Here is a 15,057-nt window from a genome sequence, read left to right on the forward strand (position 1 = left end):
AAGTAAAATATATTCTTGAAATTAATTTTAACTGGTTCTTTTTACTTTTTTTTTTTTTTTAAACAAGACTATTAGAAAATTTAAAATGTGATTTGCATTTGCGGCTGACATTGTATTTCCAGTGACTGCTGAGTTAGAGCCTGGAATTTGGAGGATATGTGACCTCTAAAAAAAAACTAGAAAGAGGGGAGAGGGGCGCCCGGGTGGCTCAGTCGGTTAAGCGGCCGACTCTTAGTTTCGGCTCCAGTCATGATCTCAGGGTCCTGAGATCGAGCTCCGCATCAGGCTCTACGCTCAGTGCAGATTCTGCTTGTCCCTCTCCCTCCTCCTCTGCTGCTCCTCCTCCAGCTCTTTCTCTCTCTCAAATAAATAAATAAAATCTTAGCGAAAAAAAAGAAAGAAAAGAAAAGAAAGACAGGAGGTGGAGGAAGAAAAAACAATCTCTTGTATTTGCGGATGTCTTTCAAAAACAATAAAATCTTTTGTTAATTTGGCTACTCCTCATAAGAAGGAATACGCACCGATAATGGCTTAGGATTATTTTCCTAATAAGGTTTTAGTCGAGTTCTCCCAGAAAACGACCCTGGCTCAGAATCCATGTTGGAAGGTGACCCAGGAAGCAGCTGGAAGGGAGAGGGGAGGGGAGGCGGGACCAAGGAGGGGAGGAAGCAGAAAGAGGGTGTGGACGCGAGCCGCTTGTCACCACAGGCACCTGGCTCCTCTCAGTGGGGCTCTCTGAAAGATTTTTTGGGTCATGACTCAGGGGGGTCCCACCCGGGAGGTGAGGGAAGCTGGGCTTTCATCCACCTACTGCCAGTGGTCGCTGACTGAAGGCTGCTCCTAGAGGCATCAGCCTCCCCTCGTTCCCCCCAGCCCCCCAGCCTGCCCTGCCTGGGGCCCAATAAAACCCTGGTGCCTAAAAGAACAGGTGCTTGGCAGCCAAAAGGCACCAGCAAGCCCGAGAGTGGGGACTGCCTGAGGCCCGGGGTTGGGCCCCTCTAGTGCCTGGTACTGACACCAAACTGAATGTTTTCTCCCATAATTCATGATTTCAACAAACATTTGTATAGTTCCTGGTGTATGTGTCCATTTCCTCCCCTGAGCTTAACAATAGTGCAGATAGGGAGATCTATCTGTACCCACACCCCATGGATGGGGAAACTGAGCCCAGGCGGCGTCTGGCCAGGAGAATTGAGCTGGGATGGTAGCCCCAGTCTCCTCACTCTCTGCATGTGTGGTCACTCAGGCCTGACTCCTTGGATCTCTACAAAGCTCGGATCCGTAAGGAGATGTAAATGTATTAACGTTTTCGAGGTGAGAACAGGAAACGAAAACTATTTTTTTGGTACTCTGTAGAATTCCTTAGATATCCGTAGGGAAGTAGATACTTCTATACCCTTAGTCCCAAGACTCTTATGCCAAAAAATATTATCTCTCTTGTGCACAAAGCGCAGTCAAAATTAGGAGGTTATAGGACCTGCTGACCGCCACACAGGATGTGAGCGATCCAGTTAAATTCTCGAAAGCTCCACAGAAGTCCCTGTGGTGGAAGCTTATGGATGCATGGTTCACTGAAGACTGGATTTTGTTACCTCCCCATTACCCGGGCTCTCTTCAGAAGTGTTGTCAGTCCCTTTGGTACTTCTTGGAAACAAGTCTCTCTCCCAGCTTCATTTCCCTTTATTATGCTTGTAAGTGACTCGGTAATTCTTTGTGGACTTCAGTAACACTTGTACTATTTAAATTTGAATAACCCCAAAGGATCTAGATAGGTCAATGTGTTTAAACCACAGGCTTTAGTCCACATATTAGTTGATTAAAAACAGATTTTTATACATGATGTATACTTAATAAAAGGAGGGGAAGCAAGCAGATGTTTGTAAAATCTAAATGTGTTAGATTCTATTTGTTTGGCTCTCTTTTGCTGACTAGCTTTAGAAAAATCATACCTATGATCACTGAAGTGTAAACAGTTAGATGATGTATTTCCCTAGAAATTTCCTGCTCAGAGGGGTCAGCCAAAAAGACAAGGAGAAAGATTCCCTAAGATTAACATACCAAAAGAAGTTGACAAATATACCATAAAGTAGTCACATCTAGATCAAGGACACTGAATAATGGAATGCCTCAAAATTATTCTCTAGTCTCTGACCATGAAGTGATTAGTGGTTGTGATTCATTTCATCCAAACAGAAAAACTTTTGGCTGTTGTCTGCGTTGTTGTTGTTGTTGTTAAGAGCTTTGAAAGCAAGGTTTTCTTTGATACAACCATGAGAGCATTAACTTGAACCTTAATCCCTCTGTCTAGCTCCTTCTATGACTTTATGTTAAGGTATCCCATCCTTTAAGTGGGAAATAGTCACTTTTCTCCCTTAAAATATTTGTATTTGAGACGCTTTGAGTGTTTCAAAGCCAAAATCGAAGCGTTCTTGTTGGTCTTCCAGTCCCGATGAAAAAAAGTGCCAAACCTCCCTCTTAATTCTGAACACATGAGAACTACAGATAAAATATTTTCAAATGGATTTCGAAGAATAATAACAAGTTTAAACATAAGTGGAAAGTCTCCAAGGACCGGAAATGAAAGGAGATGCAGAATGGTGGGGGAAGGCTGAAGCTGGGCTACTCAGGAGAAGTGGAGATGAGCCAGGGTGGTGGGGACCCCGAGGGGGAACATGGTGGAGAGTGTCACACATGGGGCAGGAGCCTCAGACTGTCCCATACACCTGGAGGCCAGGACTCCCAGTGGACACAGTGGACTCAAAGGATACCTCCCACCTTCTCTGGAACTGGAGCCAGACAGAATTCTCAGGGACAGAATGCCTCAGGGAGGCACTGAGTCAAACCCGGATCTGTGCCTCTCTAACACACGGGTGTCCTGCGGGAGCGCTCTCTCTGGGGAAACGACCTCACGCCCTAACATCCGAGTGGGCAGCTCGCTTGGCTGTGCTGTGCTAATCCCCAGATCCCAGCCCGGGGAGCAAAGTTCACATCAGATGAGCCGTCGGACAAAAATTGTAAGATACGAGATAAAATCAGACTCTTGGGAAACATTGCACAAACACAGGAAAATAGGGAATTGCCTTTTTTCAAGTAAGCTTAAGAATAAATAGTATGCTTAGTCCTCTTGAAATTATGAAGGGAGGAATTGCATCCTGGGAAGAAGAAGAGAAAGTAAGTCAAGAAGAGGGAGATGTGATAAAGAATCCACTGGAAATGAAAAATGTGGTCATTGAAATGAAAAAATTGGGCAATAAGATAAAGACCAGATTAATAAGCAGAACTTGTTTAAGAATGACCAGAGAGATTTCTGTTTCTGACGTATGCATTTTAAGCTTTAAATAAAAGTGACTCTTTTCCTGAATATACTTTTCTAAATCTAACATTTTGGAAAGCAGAAAGAGTAAATGCCTTCAGAAATTAATTTCATGGCATAGTGAACTATTACCACCTTGATGAAATGATTGATTTTCAAAATGCCCGCCGTACTCTTTTTTTTTTTTTTAAAGATTTTATTTATTTGAGAGACAGAGAGTGAGAGAGAGCATGAGAGGAGAGAGGGTCAGAGGAGAAGCAGACTCCGTGCTGAGCAGGGAGCCCGACGTGGGACTCGATCCCAGGACTTCGGGATCATGACCCAAGCCGAAGGCAGTCGCCCAACCAACTGAGCCACCGAGGCGCCCCCCCCCCATACTCTTTTCAAATCCTTTTTTGCAGATGGCATTACAAATCCTCGATCTATTTTCTTTTCCATGAAATTTCCTTCCATTCCGTCTTTTCACTGTATTTGTGGAATTGTCTAACCGTTAAAACTGTTAAAAATGTCTGCCCTAATCCTTTGCCCTGATGTTGGTCCATGACGTTGTTCTATTCCCTGCCTGTGGCCACCTCTACCTCCATCCCATCTTCCCAAGCAGTTCCCATTGCTGTTCACCAAAAACTCCATACCCATCCTTCCAGCCTCAGTGGAAAGAATGTGTCCTCCGGGAAACCTTCTCCGGGTAGCCCCGACCTCTGCCCCTTGACTCGTTCACAGCATCTTTCCCCCAGTTGCATCTCCTCGTGGACAAGGAGTAGGAGTTTTATTTGTGTTTCCCCAGTATCTCTCAGAGTCTGGCATGTAGTAGAAGCTCAATAAATACTTGTGTGAATAGCTAAATAAATGAATGGCATCAATGAATAACATATAGAACGAGAAGTGGGTTATTGTGGTTGAAAATTAGATTTAATAGTCATTGCAGGGGACTTTAAATTTGATGTTCTAAAGGAATAGGGAATAATTCTAGATTTGTAAGCCGGATAGTTATATGAAAAATGTGGCATTCAAGGAAATTTAATCTGGCATTGATAGGTTGGTAGACAAAGAATAGAAGCATGTACAATAAAATGTACAATGAGTGAGTAAATGTGTATGATGGGACTTCTTATATCTTATAAATGCCTATCAATAGTCATAATGTCAGTGATAGCCAGATAATGCAAACCTTCCTCTGAGGGACTGACCTCAGCCTGCCCGTAAAATGGTAAATCCTGAAAATCCAATAATAGTTGATTTGCTGTGGGAATATACTCCTTATATTATTGCCATTTCTGATTCAGGTAAAGAACTAGAAATCCAATTACCTCCTTTCTAGTTCACCTAGTTCACCACCTATAGCTAATTATTCAGGTAAATGTGCCCAGGTTTGTACAAGAAGCAGGAACAAAAAGAGTGAAATTTGAACCTTTTTTAAAGGTTCTTTTAAATGCAGCTCCTCAAAGTCGAGCTTAAATCTATAAATGCGGGGCGCCTGGGTGGCTCAGTCAGTTAAGCGTCTGCCTTTGGCTTAGGTCATGATTCCAAGGTCCTGGGATCGAGCCCCGCATCGGGCTCCCTGCTCAGTGGGGAGTCTGCTCCGTCTTCTTCTGCCCCTCTGCCTGCTTGTGCTTGCTCTGTCTCTCTCAAATAAATAAATAAAATCTTAAAAGAAAATAAATCTATAAATGCTTAAAGCTGCGTAGATTTCATTGAGGCTTCTGAAAAAGAGATCCGATTTTCCTGAGTATGAGTAATTTTGTTATTAAAAGTATGTAATACTTCAGGATACAGCATAACATTTTCAGGATGCAGAATAATATTTTTCTTCTCTTTCTGAACAGCAAAACTTGGAGAGTAACCTCACCAGCCTTATCAAGAGGAACACGGAACTGGAGACCCTTTTGGCTAAACTCATCCAAACCTGTCAACACGTGGAGGTGAGTGTCACTGTGTTGCACGTGAAAACTGCTAGCCCGTGGTTTTATACCCTCCCCGCCTTTGCATTTTTAAGATGGGAATCTTTTCAAAATTAGCTCTTTTGCCGAAGCCGAATATAAAAGATGGACAGAATTGGAAGGAACTAGAATCTCGGAGACTCTGCCCATGCCCTGCTTTGTCCCCCCACTGCCGCCGCCATGACAGCTCTCCTTTGCTTAGCATTCCTAGTATTGTAGATTTAATCGCCTTTACAAAGAGCATCCAAAAAAGCCCTGTACAAAAGGTGTTGTATCAGTTTCCCTGGGGCTGCTGTAACAAATCACCCCGGACTTGGATGGCATAAGATGATAGCAGTGTATTCTCTCATAGTTCTGGAGGCCGGAAGTTCGAAATCAAGCCTTGCTCCTTCTGAAGGCTCTAGGGAGGACAAGTTCATGCCTCTTCCCACCTTCTAGTAGTTCCAGGCAATTCTTGGAGTTCTTGGCTTGTAGCTGCAGCCCTCTCACCTCTGCCTCTGTGGTCCCATGGCCTTCTCCCTGTGTGTCTCTGTGTCGGCGTCCAAATCCTCTTCTCACGGGGACACCAGTCATCGGATTGGGGCCATCCTAACCCCGGGGTGAATTCACTTCAACTCGATTACATATGCAAAGACCCTGTTTCCAAACCAGGTCATATTTGCAGATACCGGGGGTTAGGACTTGGACATAATCTTTCTGGGGGAACCACAATTCAATCCACTGCAGATGCACATTAAATGCTTCTTAGTTGTCAGATACATTTCCATGAAACGGATCACTTGTCGGGATTAAGTTAAGAGTATGCAGGTGGCAGTGACACCAAGGTCAAATTGCAGAACCCAGATCTTTCTAACCCTCTGCTTAGGATGGATTCACTTTTGGGGTGCTTGGGTGGCACATTTGGTTGAGCATCCGACTCTTGATTTCGGCTCAGGTCATGATCTCAGGGTTGTGAGATCAAGCCTTGCATCGGGCTCTGTGCTCAGCTTCTCCCTCTCCCTCTGCTCCCCCCCAACTCATGTGTTCTCTCTCGCTCGCTCTCTCTCCCCCTCTCTCTCCAATAAATAAATAAATAAAATCTTAAAAAAAAAAAAATAATGGATTTGCTTTTGGCAAGGGTCTCTCCAGGGACCATTTTGAACCTTGTTGATTAAACAACATGGTAAATAACAGTGAACAAGCATAATGTTTTCATTATCGTAGGGCACAGTGAATATGTGTTACAGGAATAAATGGATGAACAAAATGGAATGATCCATGTGCTATATTTTATTTTTATGATGTGATGGCATTTGATGTTTATGACAATAAGAAAGAATAATTTCTCTTCAGTAAAAAAAAAAAAATTACCTGTGTTTTATGGGGAAATCTTACAAAGGCTTTATGGATTGGGTGATTATTTCATTCAATTTCAGCTAGTTACTTCTTAAAGCATTTGGTGTCTGGTTTCTATTATGGCCTGTAGTGATTTCAGAACAACTGTCTTGCTCCTAATACAATATTAGTATGGCTTGAATTTACAAAATGCTATTCGTTTTAACATGGAAAATGACTTTCTGTAACGTTCAGTAACTTCAAATGATAGATAGAAATTTACCAGCAGATTTTATTTTTATTCCAAAAGACTAGATACTTAGATGTGATAGAGGCTTTTTAAATAAAGCTATTACTGCATTGATTGTACGTGCCATTGGAAGTTATTTACAAGGAGTAAAGAGTATGCATTCCTTTCACTGTGTTCCTGTATAAAGCCTTAGGAATGGAAACGAATCCTTGTGGGTGAATAAATTTGGTATTTGGGAAATATATTCTAGATAAATATTAAAATTAATTATGAGTAGGAAAATGATACTGAGGGACCTTTTTACTGTTTTTATTATGTGTCCCTTTTTCATAATTATTAATAGTCTCAGAGCGTAATTTTTCAAAAAATGGAGCATCCGGTTCTCATACAATAATGCAGTGAGTCTGTTGAAGGCTTATTTAAGGCATTGTTGAAGGAGGCAGCCAGGCGGTAAGCTGGCCCAAAGGAACAGAGCAGAAGCCCATACCCCCTCCACGTGGGGGGCGCGGGGGGCGCGGGGGGCGCCGTGCGGGGAGAAGGGCGCTAGGATACGGGAGCTAAGTTAGATGCAAAACTGCTTCGTGACCCAAAGGGCAGGAAAGTCATAATGTCTGGGCAAAATGAGTTGTATATCATCCGTTTTCTCCAAGTTATTGTTTAACTTTGCAGAGACTAAGGCTGGATCAGGAGTAAAGCCCAACTCTGTGACCTGCCAGCCTGGAGAGTTACACGACCCTTCCTTAGGCTGCCTTGGTGGGCTATGCACCAGTACGATCTAGTACAATCTAGTACAACCTAGTACGATCTAGTACGACCCCGAAAGGACTCACAGTCTTCTTTTTGCCTTATTTCCCGGTTTTGGATAATTGAGTTTAACGTGACTTTCTGCTCTTCCTGTTCTAATCCCCGTTGATCCAGGAGTTGTGTTCACTGCACAGATATTTCTGGGCGAGGGTGTAAATTTTAGCCTCTGGCCAGTCACTTTGGTTTATTCAAGTGTGACCCTAGCTTGTTCACTCCGCTCACGTGTAGAAGGCATCCGCTGTGTGTGCGTCGCACTGTACTGGACGCCAAGGGACCGGCCCACAGGGAGCTTACCGTCCTATCCAAGACCAAAGAATAACTGCAATGCAAAATAGAAAACTAGTGGCTGTAAGAGAGGTGTGGACACAGTACTTGGAATTTCCGAGAAGCGGGTGGCACTCGGGCATATGGAGAGACAGGGCAGGCACTATTTACAAGGCAAACCAGGGCATGGGGATAGAAGAATAAAGAGTGTATGTACACAAAGCAAGTAATTCGTTCTGTGGAAACCAAGTGTGTGAGGGGGATCAGTAGGAACCGGCTTTTGGGAGATGAGAATGGGGTGGGCTTTAATAAGCACATCACTCTCTGAACTTTACTTGGTCCTGAAGGTTTAGTGAGGGTTCGAGGAGCACAAAGACCTGGGTACCTTTCCCCGTTACAACCGGCATCCCTAATTCTCTTCAGTAAAGGATATTTTGGGCTAATGGAAAACTAATATGGATATCTTAGTGCAAAAGGCACTGAGTGCGCGTGCAGGGGAGAACCTCCCAGCACACTAGTAAACTCCAAAAAGCTAGTGGAATTTGTTAGGCACTTTTAAATCAGTGCAGTGGACAAGAATTTCCTGGTTCACATCCGAGGCTCCGAGACTGTATTTCTTCCTTTTCCTCTTCCTGAAGGTGTCCTTGTATTTGGGGCTGAGCATTCCGAGGGAAAATAATCCCCACACCAGCTGGAGCGAGAAACTCCAAGCACAGAGGCGACTCTCAATTGTTGTAAATCAAATCAATGAATTCCCACCAAATCCTGAGGAAATGCCACATCCTTATAAGTCCACACCTCCTTCCTGGGATTCACTTCTGCTTTTCTTGAGAATGAAAAGAGTTGGAAGGTCTCCCCCCATCCCCATTGTTTTCGTAACTTGTTTTCACAGTGAGGGTAAGCAAATGAAATGGCCTTTTGATAGTGAGTACCAAATCTTTTTTAAAACTAGTGAACGGACGGACGGAATGAAGGCCAAGGCAGCTCAGGACTCAGGAGGGAGAGGCATTGAAAGAGCAGTTTCAGGTAGACTCCCAAGAAATGTGTGTGGAATGTGGTGGCTGGGATTCTAAAAACGGGTGGGTTTTGGGCCACTGGGTTTTGTTTTCTTCAGGAGCATTGGACAGTAGAGAATCCCCTGGAATGAGTTTAGCGTTAGTTATCTATGGGATGTGGGACAAGCCTCTGAGAAGTGATCAAAATTTGGGTCAGCCACAGAACTTACCAGTTCCGGGTCAAATATGGACTGTTTCTCTTCATCACCTCACCCTCCTCCCTGTTTTATTTTAAAAATCAGAGGGCCTAGTTTATTAGCTAAGGAAATACTGATACGTATCAAATTCTCGACATGTTCTGAGAATCAAGTTCTTTCACGGGGCCTACAACACCTGGACACAAACGAGATGTTCATTTGGGAAATTACAGGTGACCAGTGACTAAATACACAGAGAGATGGTAAAGAAAAACTGGGGAATGGTGACTAATTAATTGCCAGAGCAGCATGGAGAAAATAAAGTCTCATCTGACCTCACCGTCCTTGCCTAAGCTTATCCTAGAAGGGTATTTTCCAAGCCAGCATCCCGCCTAAGTCCTGGCATTAGCCCCTTTGGCTTATCTTGCCTTGTTTGTAATTACTTTTTATTTTATTTTAAAGATTTTATTTATTTATTCGAGAGAGAGAACAAGCATGAGTGGGGGGGGAGGGGCAGAGGGAGAGGGAGAAGCAGGCTCCCCGCTGAGCAGGGAGCCCGCAGTGGGGCTCAATCCCAGGACCCCCGGATCACGACCTGAGCTGAAGGCAGACGGTTAACCGACTGAGCCACCCAGGGTGCCCTGTAATTACTTAAAAAAAAAAAAAAAAAAAAACCAAACAAACAAATTCCTTTTGCCATTGTTTTTTGCACTAAGTTTTTAAATTATCTTTTTCTTTGATTTTAATGGAAACTTTGCTGTCTTGCTGGCTTCTCTGAGTTCTTCCACTGCTAGATGACACGTGAAGTGACAAACTTCTTGGGGGTGAACTAAGTGCCATTTAATTCAATTTTTGCCCAGATATTGGGGCTCCATAAATTGAAAGGGAGGAGGGTGATGTGTTATAGTAGCTTGTAAGAAACGGTTAAAAAAAAATTGATTTGGGAAGACAGATAGGGTCCGTAAAAGACTTTTTCCATCATTCACCACATCCTAAGAGCATTCAGTTGTAAGCTTTGAAATAAGGGGGGGAAACCACTGGGTTAAAAAGAAAGATGAAGTTTTAAGTTTAAATTATTTTATTATGCCATTTTACGTGAAAGCATTCTCTCCTTCTGTATGGAAAACCTTGGCAATTGCTTTGTCTACAGTCATTGGATAAAGACCAGCGTCTGAACACTAAGTGTGCTGTTTGTGTCTTGTGGACAGGTGTCTGATCTTGGATAACCTATGTCATGCTGGGGGCCAACTCGAATGTGCCAAGTCGTAATCTGTTGTCACCTGCAGATAAGGGTTAGATTCCCACCCCATCTGAGCCCTTGAGAGAATGCTCTCAAGGTAGAATGAGAGTCGGATTCTGGCCTCATTAAAACACATCAGGCAACCCACAGTCATCCATGGGGTCTCCATGTAGACGGCTCTGGAATGATGATAATGGAATAGTACAAATATGGTGGCATTCAAAAACTGGATTATGAACCACTGTGGTAAAGGCTGCTCTCCCAAGTTCAAGTCAGGATTCCCAGGACAGACAAGAACTCTTGGGCTGCACAGAACTCCATTCTCTCCAGAGAGGATTGGCCACTGCATGTGTATAATGGCTGTGTATCCAGTTTACTCCACCAGGTTTGCTAAAATTGACAGCTCATGAAACAAACTTAACCTTTCTCTGAGGAGATTAAATGTAATTGTTTATTAAAGTAGTATGTAAGGGCGCCTGGGTGGCTCAGTTGGTTAAGCGTCTGTCTTTGGCTCAGGTCATGATTCCAGGGTCCTGGGATCGAGCCCCACATCGGGCTCCTTGCTCAGCAGAGAGCCTGCCTCTCCCTCTCCCTCTGCCCTTCCCCCCCAGCTTGTGCTCTCTCTCTCTCAAATGGATAAATAAAAAAAAATCTTTAAAAAAATAAAGGAGTATGTAACACGTACTTGAATGTCTGCCCCTAGATTCAGTGCTCTTGCCTTAAAAAAATGATTCAGAGGCATTGGATCCTGTTACCTTCTTAGGTATATTCATGAGGAATAGTGAGAAGAGATCAGTAGAAAGTGTTCCAGTCTTCTCTTGTTTTGGAATAAGAGATGAATCTTAGGAATGAATGACTATAAGGCTTGGTCAGTTTGGTATTACTCTAGGAATAACATTCCCAAGTTTCAGCTTTGAAAGTCTTTTAAAACCGTGACCCAAACCTCTTCTCATCTGCTATTCTTTCCAGTTTGGATGGAATGAACCATTGTGTCATATTCAGAGTCCTCCCAGGTGGCTTGGATTGGAGTGTGAGCACATGTCCGTGCCTCTGAAGATAATTCCTTGGACATATTTGAACTTAGCAATGCAGAGTTCCAAGGCTAATACTTAAATGTGAAATAATTGGCCTTAACTGGGGGCCCAGTGGATGAGCAGTGGGAAAAAGAGAGAAGGCATGTATCTAAATGTGGTTTCTCCCTGTAATAGAGGGATTCTTCATCACGTCTCCCTTACACTATTCCACACACAACCTCCTTGCCTTGAAATATTTAGACGCTTGACTAGAGCAGTAGGGATGCTTCTGGCATGATATAAAGAATAATAAGAATGGGTAATGACAGATCTAAACAAATGGCCATTATAGTTATCACACGGGATAGCAGTAAGTTGGATGGATCCAGCTCAGAGAGTCAGAGGTGTGAGAGGAACCATCCCAGATGAGAAGGTGACTGTCAGGTAGAAGATTGAGTCTCATGATTGTGCCTGTTCATGCCATTCAGAGATGAGCCTGATTCCAACCATCAATCCATCATTTTGTTACTGAACTAGCGTCTTTTGTTTCTGGGTCTTAATATCTAGTTTAAATTATTTTTTCAACAAATGAATATAAAATTGCTCTTTATGGTAATCAAGCTGAAATTATCTGTGTACATAAGATAATTACAGAGTGTGAGAGAAATGGGACACATCATCTTTTACCTTCATTTGATTCACTTCTATTTTTAATGGCTAAATGTTATAGGGAAAACTGAAGAGCTCTGTTCTAATTTTGAAATACTCCAGCAAAATAATTGAGTCATGCGTATAAAGTGTTCGTTAACAAGAGCACAATTGTAGCAGATTATTTTTGTTTGAAACAGAAATATGAAATTTTAAATTCAGCTATTTAAAAAAAAGCCTGAGGCCACCACTGAATGTAAAAAGCTTTCAGTGAGGAGCAACACAAATAAAGATTTTTACAACCAAGTAAGGTAAATTCCCAACCTGGGAATTTATGATAGAGCTTTTACTATGCTTTTAAAAGTATTTTCACTAGATAGAACATCAGGTTTATATATATGAGGTGATGAAAACTACCCTAGTAGCCTAATTATCTGACCAGGCAAGCTCAGTTTGGGGCCATGATGAGTCCAAGAAAGCCTTCCATCTGTTTACTTCGGTTGGGAAGATGGCGCCTTGTTGTCCTTGCAGGTGTTAGAAGGTGATTACTGAATCGAGTCTCACAGGTCCTCAGCAACGTGTTCCCTGTGGTGTGGGGAAGGCAAAAGTGGCACACAGATGTATACAAAAACAAAAACGACCACTTAGCAAGTTCCTACCGTTACAATAGCGTTTTGAGGCAGATGTCATTGAGATGACCGTGGAAATGTGACGTGTAGGCAGACAGAACAAGATTCAGCCAGTAAAAAAAAAGGGGGGGTGGTGGTAGGGGACTGAATCAAATCAAATAATAAAGCAACCGGAGTGGTTACTGAACTTCAGCTACCCAAACCAGGTGGTGGAGTTGAAAGAGATGATTAAAAGCTTAGATTCCTAGGGGAGTTCTCATGGCGAGAAACGATCCCATCTGCTGGGGAATTGGAAACCCTGTCCAACTCACCATAACAAGGGCCCTGGTGAGTATACTTCCATGGTGCCAGTGGGCCTCCAGGTCTTGTGAGAGTATTCTCAAATCTTTAACCATGAATCCCTGACCTGGTAACCTCAACTTCTTTGAGATGATCGGTTTGCTCCCGTTATAAAGAAAGTTCTTTTTTTCCTCCTCCCCAGGAAGTTTGAGAAGTATGTGTAAACGTGAAGCCCTAAACCATATCGGTAGAATCAATATTCTGTATTACAATTTGGAACTAAAACATATGTTTGTATTTTAAGGGTTTGTAGCATTTAAGGGAAAATGGCATATTACAGAAATTTGACAGGTTAGCTTTGAGATTCCAGTCTGAAACATGTAATTTATTTTAGACCTGTGATTTTTAAGTTAAAAAGTGTAAAATAGTTTGTTTCAAACCAGTGTTGGAATGTTCAGGAGAACTTGAGTTTCACTACATTTGTAAGTTTCGTTTATTAGATTTCTAAGAGCTACTTAAGGATGTGAGAAGGTTTACCTTGTTAGGGTTTTAATTTTACCCTGTTAGGCATTTAAAGTGCTTATAAAGTAAGTTGAATATGTTACATTTATAAATGCAGTTTAAATTGTTACAGGAATTTGGCGATAAAAATCAGAACAGTGGTTACCCATGGGGGTGAGAATAGACTGGAAGAGGGGCTCCGGGGGTACTTTCTGGGTGATGGAGATATTTTTATATCTTGATTAAGCTGTTGGTCATGTTGGTTATCAAAATCCATTGACTTGTCCCTTAAGATTTATGCATTTTCCTGTAGGTAAATTTACCTCAATTAAAAAAAAAATGTGTACAGGGATTTAATCAACAAATTTATATGTGGCATTGATTAATGGAGTTATGTCTGCTCAAGTTGAGTTAAACATTGATTCAGGACCCCCCTGAAAGTGATTATTCTTGGTTTTAGAAAATTTCTTAGATATATGAATAGAATAATGAGATTCATAACTTGACTCTAAAAGCTTAAGGAAAACTACGTAGTGGTTTGTTGTATATAGATACAGTCCTTGGGCGAATATCCTCGTGGTCTTTAAGTGCACGTCTAATTGCCTCTCCTAGTCGGTTAGACTCCTCAGGAAGCAAGGCAGTATCTTTCTTTTCCTAGTATCTCCTGCTCTTAGCACATAGCACATGGCTCTTGATGAGGAAACAGGACCCTCCCAGAGAGACCAGCTGCCTCCTTCTGCCCTCCCTCTGTCACTAGTGAGTGCATTTGCATAGATCAGCGCGTCAGATAAATTCTCATCCTGAAGGGCAGAGAAAGGACCCTTCCTGAGAAGACCATACACGGGGCAGGGTTCGTATGATGGCAGATCTCAGCAGCCATAATTCCCGGAGGCCGTAGCAGGATGGGTGATGCACACTGGGAGCTCTTCCCAGCACGAGGGCTCTGACACCGGAAGAGGGCTAAGAGGATGGGGTTGGCAGAGGGAAGTCAAGGATTAAAGAACTGTCCATTGGGTCATTGCTGAGCCCTTAAAGGAGGTCACGGTGGGTCTTCCCCATTCCCTTGCTGTAAATCTGTCTCTTTCCTTTTGATTTTCTGGGATAGCCTTTCTATCCGTTCTGGTTTGTAAAAGACAAAAATAACCAGATAGCCACTTTGAATCAAGTCGGGGGAAACATTTTTGAACACTTTGACACATGGAGGATGGCTAGTCAGCTTAGGTCTGAAGATGGTTTATGGGGTGACATTTTCAATATCAGACTCGCTCTCTTTTTTTTTCCCCCAATATCAGACTCTCTTGCTCTCCAAACACACACACACACACACACCCCGCCATACCTCAAAATCGGCAACTGACAGACATCTGAATTCTCTGGTCTTTCCTTTTCTCTTCCAGACCAGGTTAAATTCACTTTTCACTGTCCTTTTGGCAAAGCCCAGCTTGTACACTGATAGTGCTCTGCAGTTTGCCTCCCGCCTCCCTCCTACCAGCCTCGTCACTTTCCCCAGCATCGCCACCACCCCCGTCATTGTAGAAGAAAACCGTAGGGGAGAGCAAGTAAGCGGGGATAGCCTCATTCTTTTTGTTTAAGAAAGAGAGAGAGGGCGCAGGGTGGAGGTGGGGGGAGCGGCAGGCAGAGGAGAGGGGAGAGGGAGAATCTTTTTTTTTTTT

The 15,057-nt window shown here is 42.9% G+C and overlaps 1 protein-coding gene across 6 annotated transcripts in view; it reads left to right on the top strand.

The window, feature by feature from the left end:
* Positions 1 to 15,057, top strand: part of MID1 (midline 1) — a 584,284-nt gene that overhangs the window by 513,005 nt on the left and 56,222 nt on the right. For all 6 annotated transcript variants that reach the window (XM_081809192.1, XM_081809187.1, XM_081809190.1 and 3 more), the window contains one exon: positions 5,137 to 5,232. In XM_081809192.1, coding sequence (XP_081665318.1) covers positions 5,137 to 5,232 — 96 coding nt within the window. The remainder of the gene's footprint in view (positions 1 to 5,136; positions 5,233 to 15,057) is intronic.

The sequence above is a fragment of the Leptonychotes weddellii genome, chromosome X (assembly GCF_054177405.1).
Source record: "Leptonychotes weddellii isolate Sample4059 chromosome X, ASM5417740v2, whole genome shotgun sequence".
Taxonomy (NCBI): Eukaryota; Metazoa; Chordata; class Mammalia; order Carnivora; family Phocidae; genus Leptonychotes; species Leptonychotes weddellii.